General features: G+C 35.6%; 1 protein-coding gene across 6 annotated transcripts in view; it reads left to right on the top strand.

Moving 5' to 3' along the window:
* Positions 1 to 20663, top strand: part of ARFGEF1 (ADP ribosylation factor guanine nucleotide exchange factor 1) — a 138748-nt gene that overhangs the window by 70564 nt on the left and 47521 nt on the right. For all 6 annotated transcript variants that reach the window (XR_009536541.1, XM_060128449.1, XM_060128448.1 and 3 more), the window contains 7 exons: positions 6987 to 7162; positions 8048 to 8181; positions 11415 to 11649; positions 15252 to 15351; positions 15465 to 15604; positions 15714 to 15822; positions 16471 to 16672. Coding sequence is in view for 5 of the 6 variants with exons in the window: in XM_060128449.1 (XP_059984432.1) it covers positions 6987 to 7162; positions 8048 to 8181; positions 11415 to 11649; positions 15252 to 15351; positions 15465 to 15604; positions 15714 to 15822; positions 16471 to 16672 (1096 nt within the window). In the remaining variant the exon portion in view is untranslated. The remainder of the gene's footprint in view (positions 1 to 6986; positions 7163 to 8047; positions 8182 to 11414; positions 11650 to 15251; positions 15352 to 15464; positions 15605 to 15713; positions 15823 to 16470; positions 16673 to 20663) is intronic.

Raw genomic sequence — 20663 nt, 5'->3', positions numbered from 1 at the left:
TGCCGCTGATCTGACAGGAGGCAGAGCTCAGGCAGTAACGCGAGCGATGGGGAGCGGCTGTAAATACAGATGAAGCTTCGCTCGCTCACCCACCACTCACCTCGTGCCGTGTGGCCTGGGGTGTTGTGGGGGGCAGTGTTGGGGACCCCAGGTTTATAGTGTGTGTGTGTGTGTGTGTGTTTCCCCAGAGAAGTAAGCAAATACTTATGATTATTTCTCTTTCTTTTTGATAGAACACTGTATATCTTCTGTGTCTTCCCCTTTTTTCACCTAATATATACTAGAAATCCCTCTATTTCAGTTGATAGAGATTTCTCTTAATCTTTTTTCTTTTGGCTGTCTGCATAATACTCTATTATGTGGGTATATGTTTATTCAGCCAGTCCTCTGCTGACAGGAACTTTGGTTGTTTCCAGTATTTTGCTATTACAAATAAAGCTGCAGTGAATAACCATGTATATCTGTGTTCATATTTGTGGAGATTGATCCTCTGGGCAAATTCAAAGAGGTAATATTACTAGGTCAAGTGGTAAATGAATGTGAAGGTATGTTAGCTTTTGCTGAATTTCTCTTCATAAGTGTTGTATTGTTTTGCACTCTTACTTGCAACATACAAGAGTGCCTTTTTCTCCAAGCTCCCAGTGGAGTTTAAGGTTTTGAATTTTTGCCAGCCTGACAGGTGAGAATTGTATCTTACTTTGGTTTTAATTTGCATTTCTCCACGAGTGAAATTAAATATCTTGTTGTGTTTGAGGGCCATTGTATATCTTTTTTAGGGAGTCATTATTCATGTCTTTTGTTCATTCTGTCAGGTTTTTATCCTTTTTCCCTTATAATTTCAGAGAATCCTTTTATATTAGGATTCTGTGATATATTTTACAAATATTTTCTCTCAGTTCCTTATTTGCCCAAGTCTTCTGACCTTGATATGTTTTTTGCTCTTTAAAAAGTTTTTTTAATAACATTTTTCATGCATGTCTGTATTCATATATTTGAATATAAATGGGAACATACTGTACTTACTGCTTTATAATCTGCTGTTGTCACATACTAAATTATAGTTTTCCTTTCATGTCATATTGTACTTAATTATATTGGTGGTCCATAATTTATTTAAATAATCTCCTATTAATACTAGCATTTAGGTTATTTACTAGTTTTTGCTTTGCATGGCTCTCATGGAGCATTCATATTATAGATATCATTTTGCACTTTTCTTTAGGGTAAGGAATACTTGACCAAGATGTATGAACATTTAAAATTTATATACAGTGCTTTGTTTAACATCACTTTAATAGATGGACTATATCTTATTGTTTTAATTTATGTTTCTTTGATTATTTGCATGGTAAAAACATAGGAAGCAGTCATTATTTTTGTAGGTCAAATACTGGCAATTTCATGTGGTGCAACTGAGTGTCTATGGGCTATTTATACTTTTCTGAATTGCCTATTCCTATCTTTTGCCCATTTTTCCATTCAGTTTTTTTGGTTTTTGTTCTTTTTTTGTTTTTCATCTTTATTGGAGTATAATTGCTTTACAGTGTTGTGTTAGTTTCTGCTGTACAACAAAGTGAATCAGCTGTATGTATACATATATCTCCATATCCCCTCCCTCTTGATGGGTTTTTGTTCCTTAATTCAAGATTCCTTCATCTTAAGAAATTAGCCCTTGTTCATTGTATTATAAATATTTTTCCCCAGTCTTTGTTTTGTTTTGTTTCCCTTTGCTTCTGTTGTTACTGTTCTCAGCAGATATTTGACCATACCTAAAAAATTTAACAAATAAATCCTTTTTCTTTGTGATTTTGTTTTTGTCTTGCTTAGAATGGATTTTACCACCCTAAGATTATAAAAATATTCTACCATACCATGTTTTTCTAATACTTTTGTTTTCATTTTTTTAATTTAAATTTTTAATTCATCTGAAATTTATTTTTCCGTTTGGTATGAGATTAGATAGCTAGTTATAACCTAGAATAATACTTCCTTTCCTAAATTAATTTGAAATCCCACTTTTATCCAAAATGGTTCTGTTGGAGTTTTCTGTACAGTCACATTGAGCTGTTTATTCTTATCCAGTGTTGAATTGTTTAAAATATTTTAACTTTATTGTATATGTTGATCTTTATAGTGCAAGTCCCTCCCCATCAGTTTTTTATACATTTCATTAAATGTATACACAAAGTTTAGAACCAGTTCATTCAGTTCAAAAAAGTAAGTTTATTTAGTAATTGTTTCTAAATGTTTTTCATTTGGTTATCTTGGGTTTTCTAGGTGAGTAATGATATTTTATCTTTGTTTCTTCCTTTATAATATTTATGCTTCATTTTTGGTCTCTCAGTTTTGTTATATAACATTAGTTTGAACCTCAAGAAAATGTTGAGTAGGGTTAATGGTGGCAAGAATCCTCATTTGTTTTTAACATTATTGCTATATTTCACCCGTAAGTTTGATGATTGCTTTTGTGTTTTGGAGGATACTCTTCATCAAGTTCAGTAAGTTTTCTGTATTTCTAGTTTATTAAAAGATACTTTTTATCTTTTTGTGTGTGTGCCTGGATGTGATTTTACTTTTGTTTTTTAAATCAGGACTAGCTGTTGAATTCTTTTCATAACTTTTCATCATTCTAGTGATTTTTCTATTATGTTTTTAGCTATTAATTCTCCTCTTTCTTTCCATTCTTCCCTTCCACATCACACACTACAGTTGTTGAGTATTTTTCATCATATCCTTTATTGCTCTGACAGTCTTTCCTAATTTCCATCATTTTGTCTTATGATTCTGCATTCAGGGAAAATGTTACAAGGGGCTTTCCAATACTTTATTCATTAATGTCCATTCTACTGCTTTTCCCAGTGTATGTTTTTTCTTTCAGTAATTTTGTTTTTGTCTCCAAGAACCCCTATTTTTTCTTGAGCTTCCTTTTTTCATAGCGCTTTGCGCTTTTTTTTTTTTTTTTTTTTTTTTGCGATACATGGGCCTCTCACTGTTGTGGCCTCTCCCGTTGCAGAGCACAGGCTCCGGACGCGCAGGCCCATCGGCCATGGCTCATGGGCCCAGCTGCTCTGTGGCACGTGGGATCCTCCTGGACCGGGGCACGAACCTGTGTCCCCTGCATCGGCAGGCGGACTCTCACCCACTGCGCCACCAGGGAAGCCCCTGCTCCTATTTATTGACGCAGTATTCTTTCACACATCTCTGGGAGTACCAATTAAAATTGTTCCAGCTGTAAAATGTTTCACCGGGAAACCATTTGCTCAGATTGCTGACCTTTGTCCTTACTTTTGAGCGTAGACTTTACATTTCTGTCTGTTTAAAGAATAGAAAGACCAGATTTGATCAGTATATAAAGAGCTTTCTCAGTAATTCTGTGCACTGCTTTTCCATTTCTCATGAGGCTTTCCTCTCCAGAGTCTGCCAGGTGACTGCTGTCCAAAGGCAGACCTTATTTCCCAGCTGAGAACTTAACTAAAAGAAGCAGATGCCTCCCTTGAGCAGAGGGGGATCCTGGTGATCCTTGGGCTGTGTTGTAAGCACACACTGAAGCCATGTGAAGCTTGGGATAAATGCTGTTTCAACGTTTTATATATTCTAGCCTCGGGGTCAGGAGTGGGGGGAGGGTTCTTCAAACTTGGTTTGTTCCCATTCTCCCAGCCTTTGCCAGGAAATCTTAGGCTGCCTTCATTCAGTTAGGGCTTTATTTAGCATTAGTTAAGTAGAAACAGGTGGTTAGAGTGGAAACCTAGAACTTGAGATTTCACTGCTGTACTAGCTTGCTCAGTGTTTATTGCAGCACTGTCTCTTCTCCCTTAGCTGGGACGCTGCTCTCTCCCTTCCTACCCTACTTCTTAGGTTAAGACACCTACCAAGCAAATCCTCCACTTTAATTAACAGGCTGCACTCAGATACATTTAGATGATCGTGGCTGCTGACAGCTCTGTTGGTAGACGTTGGCCTGGTTTCCCAAGCTCTCTTCCCTCCTACCCCATAGCCCTTGGCATTCTGTCTAGGCTTTGGAGTATATTGGAACTCACATGGTACAATTCAGCCACTTCTCAGGTAGCTCTGTCCTTTGCATGTGTTCAGTCACAGGCATCTGAACATTATTGGCTTTTCCCTTCTTCCTCCATCCGAACCTTTTGTTGTTGTTGTTGTTGTTCATGCTGCGTGGCTTATGGGATCTTAGTTCTCCAACCAGGGATTGAACCCAGGCCATGGCAGTGAAAGCGCCGAGTCCTAACCACTGGACCGCCAGGGAATTCCCATGAACTTATCTTAATTTTTAGAAATTCCTTCAAGATTTTGGTCTATTGATTATATCCTCCTTAGTTTTCCATTGCTACTAAAGGCTATTTCTCTTGTTTTGTTTTTCTTTTCCCTTGTAGTTTGAGTGGGATTTGTGAAAGAAGAAGGTAAATTAGCGGGCTCAGCTCACCACCTTGTAAACAGAAGTCTGCACTTATGTTTAGGGGACAATTAGAGGGAGAATTAGAGGGAAAAAACATAGAGAATAATAATATCTAACTGTTAAGTACTTTCTTTGTATCCCCAATGATTTTAAGTGCTTTACTTGTGTTTACTCAATCCTCCCCAAACTCTGGGATGTTTAGGTACTGTTATGATTCCCTTTTTTACAAATGAGGAAATTGAGGCACTGAGAGATTAAGCTAACCTGTAAGAAGTGGTAAAGACTCCAACCCAAAGATGTCTGGCTTCAAAGCCTGAAAATAAAATAAGAGAATGTTTTCAATTCGTTTCAGAAATTTCCTAAGAAGGAAAGTATTATCAATGAATATTAATTATTTCTTTAGAAATTTGATTTAGAAAAAAATGGACAGTAGCTGATGTGTGGTAGGAGTTGCAGGAAAGTTATGTCTTTATAGTGAAAAGATGTGAGTGTGTTGGTTGAGTATTGGGGAAGATCCAGTCATGTGCACAAATTGAAAATGTAATGTTTCAAGAAAGTATCCAGGGGAGAAGGACACTACCTAAGGCAAGAAGAGGTAGATTTGAGGGTGAATGAATGATTCATCTTAGAAATGTGAAGGAATATTTTTTTCCCTGAAATGAGAGGGAAGATAAAGATGATTGTTGGTGTTAAGGAATTTTATAGTGGGTGAGGAAGAGTAAGGAAGTCTATGTTAAATTATCTGCGTAGCTTAAGTAGAAGGCAGAAGTTGTTTATTAAGGGAAGGTGGAGGAGGGGCAGTGGAAAGAGATGTAATTGAGTACAGAGAAAAGGGTTGGGAGTAAGTGCTTTGGGGAACAATCATCAGTTTCTGATAATCATTATTAAATTTTTGTGACTTCTTCCAGAGAGTTCTTTACATATATATAAGCATTCTTTACATATATATAGAAAGCTGTAATAGTAGTTAGTGTGTCAGACATTAGCGTATTACCAGGTACACTCCTTTCATTACTCAAATCAGGTAAAAAATTGGGCACATGTTACCAGTTATCAGCAAAATTAATAATAGCTACTACCCCTTATTGAGAACCAATTGTGTTCTTTATGTACTGTGCATGTGTGTGTGTTTTGGTGATTCCTTATAGACATTATTATCTTTGTTGCTTATGAAGAAGGTGAAATAACTTCTCCAGTTAAGTGGTAGAGACATGATTAAAACATCAGGGGTCTTTCATATTCCAAAATCTGTGCTCCTTCTAGTACATTGTATTTCCCTCATGCTAGCCTGTAATTTCTTTTACTTGGCAGCATGAGAGGAGCAGTTTCCTGCCAGATAGCTACTGAGTTATGGCCACAGACATGTATGTGTTCCTTTTTCTTTCTTTAGTTCATATTCTTTTCCATTATGGTTTATTACAGGATATTGAATATAGTTCCCTGTGCTTTACAATAGTACCTTGTTGTTTATCCATTCTATGTATAATAGTTCACATCTGCTAATCCCAAACTCCCAATCCCTTCCTCCCCCATTCCCCCATCTCCTTGACAACCATAGTTTGTTCTCAATGTCTGTGAGTCTGTTTCTGTTTCGTAGATAAGTTCATTTGTGTCATGTTTTAGATTCCACATACAAGTGATATCATGTGGTATTTTTCTTTCTCTTTCTGACTTACTTCATTTAGTATGATAATCTCTAGGTCCATCCATGTTGCTTCAAATTTCATTTTTTGTTATGACTGAATAGTATTCCATCGTGTTTTTATATGTGTATATCAATCACATCTTCTTTATCCATTCATCTGTCTATTGACATTTAGATTGTTTCCATATCTTGGCTACTGTAAATAGTGCTGCTATGAAGTTTTCTTTTTTAAAGTAACATACATCACACCTAGAGTAGTTCTGAAACTTGGTATTGTTTGCATTGTCTATGTTTGTCCTACTAGAAGTCATTTATTTCTGTGTATATTAATCACAAGTAAGATTACTCAGAGTGACATACTGAAGAATATTCACAGCCATTATTTCCATAGTTGTGTTCCAAAGAATATATGTTACTAGAGGTATTAGTAGGTATTCTAAAAAGGGGGTTGGGATCTCATGGTAAAATAAATTTTGGAAACACTGTGTATTGTATATCCCCTTTGGAGAACTCAGTGCGTATTAGCAAATTAAAGGCTATGATAAAGATACCTATTTTCCATCATTTCCCAAACTTATTTGAAAATGGGATTTTTTTGAAGAATTTCTTTTAATATCTTAAGGCATTAGCATTCATTAGGACTCAGTTCAGTAAATGCTAATATAGACTAAAAGTAAGCTTCTGTTTCAGCACATTCTGTTAGCCTTTCATCAGCTGAGTGTGTTCCATTGCCAGAGCTACTTAAGGATCATGTTTGGATATATTCCAAATGCATACTTACTAGTAAGTATGCTAACCTTTAAGTGGTGCCAATACATCTTACTTCACATTGCTTTTCTGCCACTGTTTCATTTTAAATAGTGTATGCTTTTTCAGTGCACTTCAGTTAAGTTAAATATGTTTGCATGTTTTTTCTTCTTACCGTTTTAGATATGGGAGAAAGGGCTACCATAAATGCAAGTGCAGATGGCAACATTGGAACCATAGAGGATGGTAGTGACACTGAAAATATTCAAGCAAATGGAATTCCAGGAACACCAATTTCTGTTGCATATACACCGTCCTTACCTGATGACAGATTGTCTGTCTCTTCCAATGATACTCAGGTATAAATAGAGGAAAAATCCTCTTAATCTTACAAATTGATAGGCTGCTACCAACACCTTGTGGTGAATATATCCAGTTGATAATGCTGGCTGATTTCAGTTTGAGGAAATAAAAAGTTGTGGTTTTTTTCCCATTGATATAAATCCAGAGCAGTTTATTCCCTTAAAATATTGATAGCTATATTTCCAACTCTAAGGTGTGTCTCATATGTGTTCACATCTTTCCTCCTCCCCCATTGAAATTACATTTAAAAAGAACATTCTTATCACATATTTATAGGATAATTCTAGTATACTAGGAGGAGAAAGAGCTTCTGGAGATCTGGAGAACTTCGTCTTACCTTTGCTCAGGGTACAATAAAATCCATACTGTGATAGTGATAGGGTCCTCCTCATCCTTCCTACCCTGTATTTTGTGTATTTTTTCCTTATCTTTTCAGATAAGGGAGTCCTACCCTAAATCATTGCCCCATACATAGGGGTAAGTTTTCCGGGCCTTGCTGACCTTTATCAGTTAATAACTTTTAAATGTTGCCTTAACAGTCTCCATTGTCTTATGTCGATCTGCGCAGAGTAGATAAAAAATAAAATAGGACAAAAACATAAAACACCTAGTGACAGGTAGTGGAAAGCATAGTTTAGGCCATAAATGGGTAAATTTTAAGAGTTTGGTGGCATATTTTAAAAGAATGCATTTTTTAAGGTATTTATTGTTGGGGATGGGAGTGGCATGTCACAATAAAGAAAAACAATATGGCAAATTCCTCATCTAGTTTTCCTTCCAGTAGAACCCCACATATAACTGAATCGAATAAAATATATAGAAGGCTGAAATGATTTGCACTGGCAGATACCTTTATTTACATGGTGTGTTCACTTGTTTAGGAATCTGGAAATTCTTCAGGACCTTCACCTGGTGCTAAGTTTTCCCACATTTTACAAAAGGATGCCTTTCTAGTATTCAGGTCATTGTGTAAACTGTCAATGAAACCACTGTCGGATGGACCGCCAGATCCAAAGTAAGTCCTCAGCTGTTCTGCCTGACAAATGCAGCTTTTTAATCTTGAGCCTTACTGTAAAATAGTCTTTGGGTTTTCTTTTGTTTTTGTCTTTTAGGACCTTCAAAAATACTTTGGGGGGTTATTTTACTTTTTAAAACATGTACTAAAGAACAGTGAGTTTCAAAATTGCTAGAGTAGATACCTTACACTATCTTCCAAAAGCACACTAACAGCATTATAGAATTGTGCCTGGCGCATAGTAGGTGCTCATCAAGTATTGAATGATTAAATGAATCATTATTTTAATATTGTAAGTAACATTGGTACTAATGTAGCCCTTTACATGTAGCCTCATGCTAGGCTTCTGAAAGCTACTACTTGAAAGGTAATAAAACCTAAGAGAAATAAATCTTAAAAGTCATAATGAAAGATAATAACATATTCATTAAGGTCTGAAAAAATGCCCTAAGATGAAAACTTTCTCCCGTGGGGAGCAGGAAATACTTTAACATAGGAGTCACTCGTCTGCTTCCCATCAATTATATTAGTCTAAACGGTAGGTAAGTGCCATTTTTTAAGTCATAAATTGTCATATATTTTCTGTGTAAATGATTCCAGTGCAAGTACTTCCTGCTCGAGGTTGAGTTTGGGAGTTATTAAAGAGCCCTGCTCCTCTGATGTTGCAGCATCATGTATTATATAGCATGTCAATTTTAGGAGAACTTTCTGGAGAAAGTCAGCTTGGAGAGGCCTGAGTGACTTTGAGAAAGGGATATTGAAATAGGGGGAAATTCATTTTTAAAACCCTAGAGCATTTCAGTTTCTAAGTGTCAACTGAGAAGGAAGACTGGAGACAGTTACAATAAAAACTTTATAAGTTTTGGGAAACCACATTTGTTATACTTTCTACAGTTTTGTTTTGTCACATTGTACTGATTCAGTGAGAAACATCTTTTAGGCCCAGAAGCCTGAAACTCTTATCTTTTTAGCCCCAAACCCTGAGAGTCAGAAATATTTTGAAAATACAAACGCTACAGAAACAGGATTAAGGTTGTTCGAATTACAATATAAACTTGATTATAGCCTATATATTTTATACGAATATATTTGAAATTTTTTCAGTTTCTTATTTTCATTATGGGGGGGGGACTGACAATTCTGACCTGTCATTCTGGATTGATGAAGACCTACTTTAAGGAGAAAATAACTTTAGAATTTGGTGCTAGTGCTGAAAGCCATTTTTCCCATGATTTAAAAATGTTGGTGACCTTAAAAGCCTCAGATGTTTAGTTTTCCCAAATCAGACCTTTAATATTACAAAAGATTATTGTGACGAATAATGTAAATTATCCTCCTACGTAGTGGGCTTAAGTCAGAGATATTAGGAAATTTTGTTTCAACGTAAAGAAAACCTTCTCGACCACCAGTCATTAAATATTGGAATGGAATTCTGAAAGAGATCAAATTCTCCACCCCTAGAAACTGTTCTTTTTCCAGAATATATGGTTTTCTATCTTGAATGATTGTTTTGCCAAAATTAATGATCTTTTGTAGTTATACAATTGCCTTTTTGTCTTTGCTTCTCTTTATATTTTGTGGCCTTGCTAAGATGATGATCCAGGAAATGTTCTTTAAGCTTGAATCGTAATTTGAAACTACCCCACAAAAAAACTGCAGACCTGTAATTTCCAGCTTCTTTTGCCTGTCAGAAGTATACTTTATTGTGTTATCAAACAATCATTTGATCATCTCTTCATTGATTAATGCCCTATTCATAGTAGATACTTAATGTTTAGATGAGTGCATGAATAAATCCGTTAATTATTTTGAGCACATACTAACGAGGCATTTTGTTGGATGCTGTGGATACAAAGATAACATATACTTATAAGAAAACTCATGCGTTGGTGAATGATAAGCTGAGGGTTTTAGTTTCTATTGGAACTGAGCAAAAAGGGTGATAAATGTGAGGTAGACTAAGGAAGTAGCAGTAGTGGATAAGCCTTGGAAGGCCTCAACGTGAAGGGGGAATACCTGGCCCACTCCATATTTTCCTATAGCTAGTATTCAAAGTCTTATTCCCACTGTTTCTAACTTGATTTATCTAAGGTTTTTTTGTTTGTTTGTTTTGTAATACTGCATTTGCTGCACGTACGTATTCTTAGTTTCAGAGGCATAGGCATCTTGGAAACATGACTGTGTATTAATGGTATTATTGGTTCCAGTTTTATTTCAAAGATGGCAGTATTTTTTGTGATTCCTATTTACCTAAAATTAAATATTCCTTGTTAGAGTTTTAGGTCCTTGAATCACTTGACACTTAAAACCATAAAATTTTTAAGGTAGAAATCAAGAGCAATTAAGTTTACTATGTGGTGTAAATGTGACTGAGTACAATTTGGAATAAATTAAAAAAAGAACCAATGGCTAGAGCATTTAAATGTGTCCTGCATTTGAAAAGTTGCCTGGGATCAATCTCCTTGGTCTCTTGGGCTTAAAAAACCTGTTTCAATGGGAGAAAAATTGTATTTGTGAAATCTGATCATTAAACTTCTAGATAGTGATCAGAAGTGTGGCACAGTATATTGATCAGAAAAATACCATTTTCAATTTAAGCTTAAATGTGTTTTTCAGCTTTTCATTATATAAAAATACGTATTTAGAATAAATGGGTAAGCTACCAAGAGGTACAAGTATTCTAAAAGCCTCTTTGTATGTATTTTTTAAAAAAAGAGTTTTTGATGGTTACAGAAAAGGTAAGCTTGAAGCAACGCTTTAATTTGGTAATGCACCAAAACTTTTTATTAGTGTTTAGGATTTTTGAGTAGCATAACTAGGAAAAAAGTACATTGGAACCTATTTATACTAAATATGGCCCTTAATCTGAGAAGTTCATGTTGATTTCTAAAAAGTGAAATATACTTGTGAAAGAAAGGAACAAGGCATAAATCTTTAAAATTTCTTGTTCAAAGGAACAGTAGGTTGATGTTAAATACGTGTGAGTGATTGTTTTCCCATTTAAAAAGATCATGAAATTATGTGGTAGAAGGAGAACATCAGTGGAACTACCCATTATTAGTGGCCAAGCTTATTTATGTACTGTACCTTCTTATTTATGTTGCAGAGTTTTCTGTTTCTTTCCATGTAAAGGTTTGTGAAATTATGTGGTACAGGAAGTATCTTTGGAACAACCTATTATTACCATAATGCTAAACTTGTCCATATACTGTGCCTTCTTTTTTATATTTTAGGTCTCATGAGTTACGATCCAAGATTCTTTCATTGCAGTTACTTCTATCCATTCTGCAGAATGCAGGACCTATTTTCAGGACAAATGAGATGTTTATTAATGCTATTAAGCAGTATCTGTGTGTTGCACTCTCAAAAAATGGAGTTTCTTCTGTTCCAGAGGTTTTTGAGCTTTCCCTTTCCATATTTCTTACTTTGTTGTCAAACTTCAAGACGCATCTGAAGATGCAGATTGAGGTATGTTCTGCATTTAAGCATTGTTGGCTATTCATCTGTTTTCATGTTAAATCATGTTTTAATACACTGGAAAGTTTTTTAGAATGTGAAATAATATTTGTGTATTATCATGTAACATGTGCCTACGAAGTACTACTAAGCACTAGGTAAGCACTAAGAATGCAAAATCAAATTAAGACATAAGCTCCTGCCTACAAGGAATGTATAATAAGTAGTTCCATGAATGATTTTAATTGTCTTGAATTAATTTGGTCCTCACAATAATTTTGCCATTGTGTATATGATACGTAATAGTGAACTTGGTTATCTTAAAAGAAAGCTCTAAATAAATACTTTGTCTGCATGGTTTTAAGCCATTTAAGTTTTTGGTACTTTAAAGAGGTGATCAAGAAGAATTATATTTTAGGAGTTATATTTTAGGACATTTGAAATTTTAACTTTTATATTTTTTTCCCAATATATCTGTTATTATTATATTCCTAAAGTTTTCTCTCAACATCTTTGGAACTAGAATAACAGTTATGTCATTCTAAAATATTTCCAGAGCCTTAGCAAAATGAAATTAGGGAATCTCCCAACCATGTACGCATGTATTGTGCAAGTGTACCGTTTCTTGGTCTTTTGTTTTTACCTTCAAATAATTCAGTATTTAAAAACAGTACTTTGTTTTACTGATTGAATGGATTTTTTTTCCAGCTTGTCCTTCGTTAAAATATTGTTTTGGTTGGGACATGGTATATTTTAGAAATACTTTTATGCTAGTCAACTTTTGCCTTTATATTATGTTTGATATGATGTGCAGGTTACGTTTTAATTTTTATATTTAATCCTAACTCAAGACTAAGAATTCATTAGCTCACAGGAAGGATAAATCATTATTTTCCCAGAGTTTTGATATTATCCTTTATTATAAAGGTTCTACAGTATCTATTAAAATTCATGTGGAACATTATTATGGGAATGAGACAGAATAAGGTCTTGGTATTTTAAGTGAAAATTTTTAAAATTTGGGTCATATTTTTGGACAGGAAACAATTTCTGGTGCATATATGTTGTCAAGTTTTAGAAGTTTGCCATATGTGTGTTAAAATAATGCAAGGCAAAACTAGGAAGTTACTATTTTTAGATAGTTTTTTCTCATTATCTTCAGGAACTACAAATAAAAGAGACTTTAAAATAAAAACTTGTGGAACTTTTGCTTCTGTAACAAGCCAGAAGTGTTTCATTCGATGATGAGACATTTAAATTGACATTAGAGAATTTTGGAAGACTTTGTGCATTCAATTACTTCTCTGAGACTCTCCTTCTTTAAGTACTATTTAGATGACTGTGTGAAGTATAAATTCTTATGGAACCAGATATCATAAAAATCATTTAAGTTGTGATTACTATTTCTGTAAAGTAAATTTGATATACAAAAATTTTGTAAGCATGAATTTAAAGGGAAATACTTCTAAGAAATTTCTTGTCCATAGATGGTAGATTCTCATTAAAATTGTTGTAGTAATATTCTGTTTTTTTTAAAGAGATCAGGTTTATTTCAACCTCCATTGTCCCTTATGGGGAGATTATGAGGATAAAACAAGGTAAATATAGATATGCTTTTGAAAGTACTGAACATATTCAAATGCAAGATGAGCTGTGTTCCACTTGGAGGAAACCCAACATATGAAAACCTAAATTTGCAAAACAAAATTGAGATTGTTGTTGTGTGAAGATTCATCTTATGAGAATGAATCTTAGAGTTTTTATAATGCAGTTTTTCCTTGGGTATTAACTTATATATCTATTTCAGAAAATACACTGTATACACACTTTTTCAAGAGAAATTATGTGAAGACAAAGTGCTTATGATAGAACTGTTATTTTACATGTATTATATGATAGGTGCTCTATAACTCTTTAGAATTTTGGTTTTTCTTAGAGCCCCTGTTGATAGGCATGGCGTCTTAAATTACTATAATAGGCTTTTGCATATTAGTTCAGTTTGATAACCTGTAGACAGTAGCTAAAGGGTTTTTTCCCCCCTCTTTCTCCAAATATGTGGTTTTTTTTATTTATCCCATAAATCAGAGAGCTTCAAACTCTTGATCCACGGCACCATCAGAGTTTCTAATCTTTTCATGGTGTACTTTACTCCAGAAGAAATACCTAACAGTTCCATTTATTAAGCAGTTAGGTCCAAACAACTTAACAAGTATTTTTCTTAACAATGAAGTCTGCATTTGGGGGCAGGGGGTGGATGGGGGGGATGAAGCACACATAAATTGAAAGAAAAAATGTTTTTATTTCATTTATAAATAGTCAGCAGTTACTGACTACTGGAATGTATGAGCCTATAGGACACTGCAAACTTCTTAGATTTTGAAATCAAATTGGACATTACCACCTCATTTCCTTCATTGATTTTCATGCAGTACCTGCTTCTTAGCAACCACTGAACCCCAGGTTTGCAGAAATAACGATGTCATTGAAAGGAATGTCATGTGATCTAATTGATGTTGAAACTGTGAAGTTTTTTGAGGTATCCAGCAAATGTATTTCTCTCTGAATTTTCCCCCAGAAATTCTCATGGCATCCCTCTTGAGTTTGCTGCAGCATTCTGGGGTTACTTGGTGCAGTGTTTGAGAATTGTGGCCGTAAATATGTATTGGATGCCTACTATATTTGCCATGCAGTGTAGACACAATGCTTAGTAAGAGGGACCTTGTCTCTACCTACCCTCTTAGAGCTTACAGTCTTACAGGAAATGCTGACATTAGGCGAGTAATAAAAATGTGTTGAATTCTGTGAAAGAAAAGCACATCACAAGGGTATTTTGTCCTTTTGGGGGGGATAAGATGTTAGTAGTCTAAAATTACAAATATGAATTTTTGTATTCATAATACATATGTTCCATAAATGTTAATATGTTGTTTTAGGTTTTCTTTTTCATTCATCCCCTCTTGAGTTGTAGTCATTTTTCCAAAATAAGTATGAATCTGAAAATTCTTAGCTCTTAAATAGAAATTTTTTAAATAGGTTGACTAAATCCTTTGTGCTTGGCATTATTTGTTGTAAAGAATAGTGAGAAATAGTGTGTAGGTTTCAGACAAAAGAGATTCCCACTTGTGTGAGTAATTATAAAAATATAACAGTATATGGGAGTTAGATCCTTTCTATTGTGTAGATGACGTCAGTTACTTTAAAATCTAGGAACACTTAGGCTTGCCCAGTACTATAATGTCTGAAAAATATAACTGATGAACAGAATATAGTTTATGTTCTGTGGGGGATTAAAAATGAAATAGGAGTATTATTAGTTTTGTAAATATGTTTAAGAAATAATCTCCCAGAAGAACTCCAAATTTTTGCAGATTTCTTTTGTAGTGGCTGTGTGATAACAAAATACAGTGATATGAAGTACAGCTCTTTACTGCAAGGGCCAGTGTAAGTGACCAACCCAAGTTAAGTCCTGATGTCTCAGAAATGTAACTCAAAAGGAGTGGAACTCCAGGACCCTGGGTCCTGATCTTTGCTCTGCAGCTTTGGGATATTTAAAAAGTGATCACATATATGAATTATAAACAATATTTTAAATGGAGGTTTTTCCCTAATCACAGGTGTTCTTTAAAGAAATTTTCCTATACATTTTGGAGACTTCTACCAGCTCATTTGACCACAAATGGATGGTTATTCAGACGTTGACAAGGATTTGTGCAGGTACTTGAAATTATCCTTCTTTATTATCTCTTTCTTATTGAGATATTTAAAAGGCCAAATATATTCATATACTAGATGCCTTTTGTTAAAATTAACATATTGTACTGTTACAGATGCTCAGAGTGTGGTGGATATTTACGTAAACTATGATTGTGACTTAAATGCAGCAAACATATTTGAAAGACTAGTAAATGATCTATCAAAAATTGCTCAAGGACGAGGCAGTCAAGAACTCGGTATGAGTAATGTTCAGGTAAGAACTTTAAAAACATTTTGAAATTTGAACTTTGCCAAGGAAGAGCTGTGTATCTTCCTTAAAAGATTTTTGTTTGTTTTTATTCTCTTTATGAATTATTTTGTAGGAACTGAGCCTGAGGAAAAAAGGTTTAGAATGCTTAGTGTCAATTTTGAAGTGTATGGTTGAATGGAGTAAGGATCAATATGTGAATCCCAACTCTCAGACAACTCTTGGTAAGATGACATTTGAGTAGAATTCTAAATGATGCTTTGGAGGATAGTTGCAGAAGCCATTAAGCCAGTTTCCTGACATCTTTATTCATTTAGCTGGTAAAGAAGCGTTCTGAGTTAAACAACGAACTTAAAATTATGAATTTCCCAGCTTAGTTATTCAAACTTTTTTCTTTCTAAATCTTCCTAAAAGTATTTTGAATATCATATTAAAGTGAATCATGTTTATGCAACTTTGTTAAAGGATAATCATAGAAGAAACATATAAAAGCCAAAAATGTTTTAAGAAGATTGAATTGTTCATTTATGTTTGACGTTTACCCTTACTCAGAGAAAAACTCACAGCTGTGAGGCTATCCTGGTGTTATCTCAGTCCTTTGAGGGAAAACTGTTCCTTGTGAGACATGAGCTGAGAGCAGAAACCCAGTGGATACTCAGCACTGTATTTGCAAAAAGAACTCCTAGTGATGCAGATTGTACCTGTACTAATTGCAGTGTGTTTTAATGTCAAAATATATATTATCTGTTATGGCACCTAATACGTTATTTGTATTAAATAGCTATCTAAGCAACATTGAAATAGCTTGCCTTATTTGAGAAATTTTTTTCCTTTGACAGAATAATTTACCGAATCAGTTTTTCTACTTACAGGTCAGGAAAAACCCTCAGAGCAAGAGACGAATGAAATAAAACACCCTGAGACAATAAACAGATACGGAAGTTTAAATTCCCTGGAGTCAACATCATCATCAGGAATAGGCAGCTACAGCACACAGATGTCTGGCACTGACAATCCAGAGCAATTTGAAGTCCTAAAGCAGCAAAAAGAAATAATAGAACAGGGGATAGATTTGTGAGTGTCTAATTTTACGGAGAGATGTTATTGAATATCCCTCTGCCAGTACTGTGCCACCCTTATCCTGGGTTTCTTTACATTTTTGGATTATTTTTAGTCCCTTCTTATTAACACCCTTCAGAGAATAAAATGGAGTACAGCTCTCCTGGATCCAAGACTTCTAGTGACTCCTTAGTCAGCTCCCCTTGTTCATTGCAGTCTGGCCCAAACAGACCCTTGTAATGTGCATTAATTTTGCACTATATTTTATGTGTTGTTGACAAACATCATCTGTGCAGTTTTGCACTGTTTGTTTAGCTCAGTTATAAAATCTTGCATTATATTCCCTAAGCAGATGATAACTCACATTTAAAGTATGGAACTTCTCCTGTGAGTGTTGCTCCTTTATAGGGTTTATATTCTTTCCACTTCAGTTACAGATGTGCTGCTCTTGTTACTGATTTATCGTTACTGATTGCATTTTTATATGTCAATAAGGTGATAACCTCCTTCTCAAACTTGGGTTCTCTACCAGACCCTGATCTCGTGAAATCATTTCCTAGTAAGTTGTGTGCTGTCATCCTGCTCCTGGACTGTCTCCTGTCTGAGTCACACTGTGCTGCTTTCCTTCCTCTTACTGCCCCTCTCTTCTTTCAAAGAGATGCTGTGAGGAAAACTGAACTTGCTGGCCTTTCTCTATGAATCTAGATCCATGAATCTAAACTGTTAAAAAAAATTCTCTTATATGTTTACTTGACTTGCTAATTCTGCTGTAAAGCATTTCTTCCTGAGTCTTAAGCAGTGGTTGTTGGTGCCCCTTTTCACCGATAATGTAAAAGAAAAAACGTTGATAAAATGTACACATATTCATTGTCATAAAATTATAAAATCTCAAAAATAGCCTCAGGAAATAGCCATCAATACTTCATTTATTCTAGCTGTTCAGTCAGTATTTATTAAAGTCCCATCTGTTCCAGACATTATGCAAAGTGCTGGGGAAACCTGATGAGTGAAACAGCCCTTGTTTTGGGGGTCTCAGTGTCTCGTATGTGCAAACAGATATTCATTTTGAAATTCTGCTGTCACCCCGCAAACACATGTTTGGTACTTGGGACTGTGTGCCAAGAACCATGAAGGTACTGGTCCTTATATTCAAGATTACAGTCTAAGTATGGGCAAAATATATTTTTTAATGGTACTGTGTGAAGTCCATAATGGAGTGTTGTACAGAGTGCTGCCGAGGTAGGACCGCTCAATTCGAAGTACATAGGAGTGAGAGGGAGTCCTCCCAGGGCCCCAGAGCAGACGTCCCCCTGCCTCCACTGTTCCTCTGGAGTGCCACTCGAGTTCCTCCAGTGCCACGCAGCTTGCTTTCTGCTTCACACTTCCATGAGAATGCTGTGCTCCCAGGATACTCTTCCACAACTGTTCGTTTCATGACACCATTCTGTCCTTCTCCCCTACCTTCTGACCATGCCGTCTCAGTCTTGTATGGGCTCTTTGTCCTGGGCTTACATCTCAACATCTCCAGGGTCTGTCCCTCAGCCCTTTTCTTTGTAGTTTCTAGATGATCATGTTCTTTCTCATGACTTCAGCTACTATATGGTAACATCTCACAGTTCCCAAGTGTTATTTTTAACATAAAAACTCCAGTGAACTCCAGACTCATCCGTAATTGCCTGTTGGACATCTCCCCTGGGCACCGCGTAGCTTCTCACACTCAGCATGTCCACAACCAAATTTATCAGTCTCCATAATCAACTCCCCAGTACAACCCGAAACAAAAGACAAACAGAAAACCCTATTGTTTCTGTATTTCCCATTCAGGCTAGTAACCCCAGCACGCTACTAAGTTTATGAGCCAGAATCCCGGGAATTACCTTAGATTTCCTCATTAGATCTAATTTGTCACTAAATCCAGCTGATCCTACTTCCTGTATATCTCTGCAGTTTATTCTCTTTGTCTCCCAGTCGTTCACTCAAGTCACACCGTCACCATTTGGTGCCTTGACTAGTATACTCTTTTAATTGGCTTGCCTTTCTTTGGTCTTATTTATTCTCTAGTCTTTTCTTACACTTAGCTGGAGTAATCTTTCTTGAATGAAAGTCTACTTCTGTTTTTCCCCTCTCTTCCTCTTAGAGAATAAAGCCACGGCTTCTTCTAATAGCATATAATACCCATCATGATTTAAATCTGCTGGACTCTAAGCTAGATCATCTGCTGCTGCTTTATTTCACCTCATTTTTCCAACAATGCAGAACTACTTATTATAATATGATGCTGCTTTATGCCCTCGTGTATTAGTATGACCTCTTTCTGTCTGTCTGGGATGTTTTTCCTGACTGTTTATAAAAGCTGTAATCATTCTTAAAAGCTCAGTTCCACAGTCACTTTCCCAGGAAGTAGATCATGATCATCTCTGTTAATTAGACATTTCCTCTGCTGTGCTGTCTTCTCACTTTGTGGATACGTTATTTGTTGCATTTTTACTATTATATAATTTTAAAATTTTTCTTCCATTAGAGTGAGAGCTTCTAGAGAGCAGAGATTGTGTTTATCTCAGGGAAAAATGCTTGACTTTAATTTATGTACGTGGCAGCAGTTTAATTAGGACTTGACGGGAATCATTAGGAGGACAGAGCAGGGAAGGATATTTCAGACAAAGAGAATGGCATGTGCAGCAGCACAGAGGAAAAGGAGAACGTTTGAGGACTATTACTATTCAGTGTGGCAGGGGTGGGGGTGGACGGGTAGAAGTAGGAGGTGAGATGAGAGCATCGAGCTGGATCCAGATTACAGGGGCCTCATTCTCTGTGTAAAGGAGGTTTTGTCTTGTTCTTGGCATTGGCATGCTGTTGAAGGATTTTAAGCAGAGTAACAGCAGCATTAGATTCTGTTTTGGAAAGATGACTTTGCCAGCAGCCTGAAGGATGGATTGTAATGTGAGCAAAACAAGAGACAGGGAGACCAGTTAAGAACTCCTGCAATACCCAGGTGACGGTGATGAGGTACCAAACTAATTATTGGAACAATAAAAGTAGAAAGTAAATGATTTGGAAAGAAAGAGGTGACATTTGAATTGGATCTTCAAGCATGGAGGAGAATTCCCCAGTGAGTGAAACAGGCAAAGGGCACATAGAGGAAATAGATGCTGCAAATCCTTTATGTTTAGGGAATGGGAAAGGGATATGTGGGAGTAAATGAGAGAGAAATGAACTATATATTTTTTTATTTTAACTTTTTATTTTATAGTGGAATATAGCCAATTAACAATGTTGTGATAATTTCAGGTGCACAGCAGAGCGACTCAGACATGCATATACATGTATCCATTCCCCCCAGACTCCCCTCCCATCCAGGCTGCCACATAACATTGAACAGAGTTCCCTGTGCTATACAGTAGGTCCTTGTTGGTTATCCTTTTTAAATATAGCAGTGTGTACATGTAGATCCCAAACTCCCTAACCATCCCTTCCCGCCACCCTTCCCCGCCCCAGGGTAACCGTAAGTTCATTCTCTAAGTCTGTGAGTCCGTTTCTGTTTTGTAAATACGTTCAAGAAATGAGCCATATTGAGAAAGGTTTTGTGTGTCAGTCCAATCAGTGTGGACTTTATTTTGAAAACACTGGATATATAAACATATTTTTTTATAAAGGAAATGATGCCATCAGGTTGTGGTTAAAACAGTCACCAAAATTCAAGTTCTGTATTTTAAAAGCAGGAAACTTAGAAATAATCAATGGATATAAGGAGAATGAGCCAGGATTACTTGAGCACTAAGGAGAATATATATATTAAAAGGATGAGATATTTAGTATCCATATCCTTACTCAGAGTTCATCTACTACATGGCATTATCTCACATACTCTGTGAAATGATCTATATCAGTGATAAAGGTTGCCTTCCATTTGAGATCCTTTTCAAAGAAAACTTTGCATAGTATATTATTTTTTGTACATTTTGTACAATAATAATGCATTGATTATTTTAAGTACACTTATGTTTTC

Source organism: Lagenorhynchus albirostris, chromosome 17, assembly GCF_949774975.1.
Source record: "Lagenorhynchus albirostris chromosome 17, mLagAlb1.1, whole genome shotgun sequence".
NCBI classification, from domain to species: Eukaryota; Metazoa; Chordata; class Mammalia; order Artiodactyla; family Delphinidae; genus Lagenorhynchus; species Lagenorhynchus albirostris.
The sequence above is the reverse complement of the archived record's forward strand: the minus strand, read 5'-3'. Positions and strand labels throughout refer to the sequence as shown.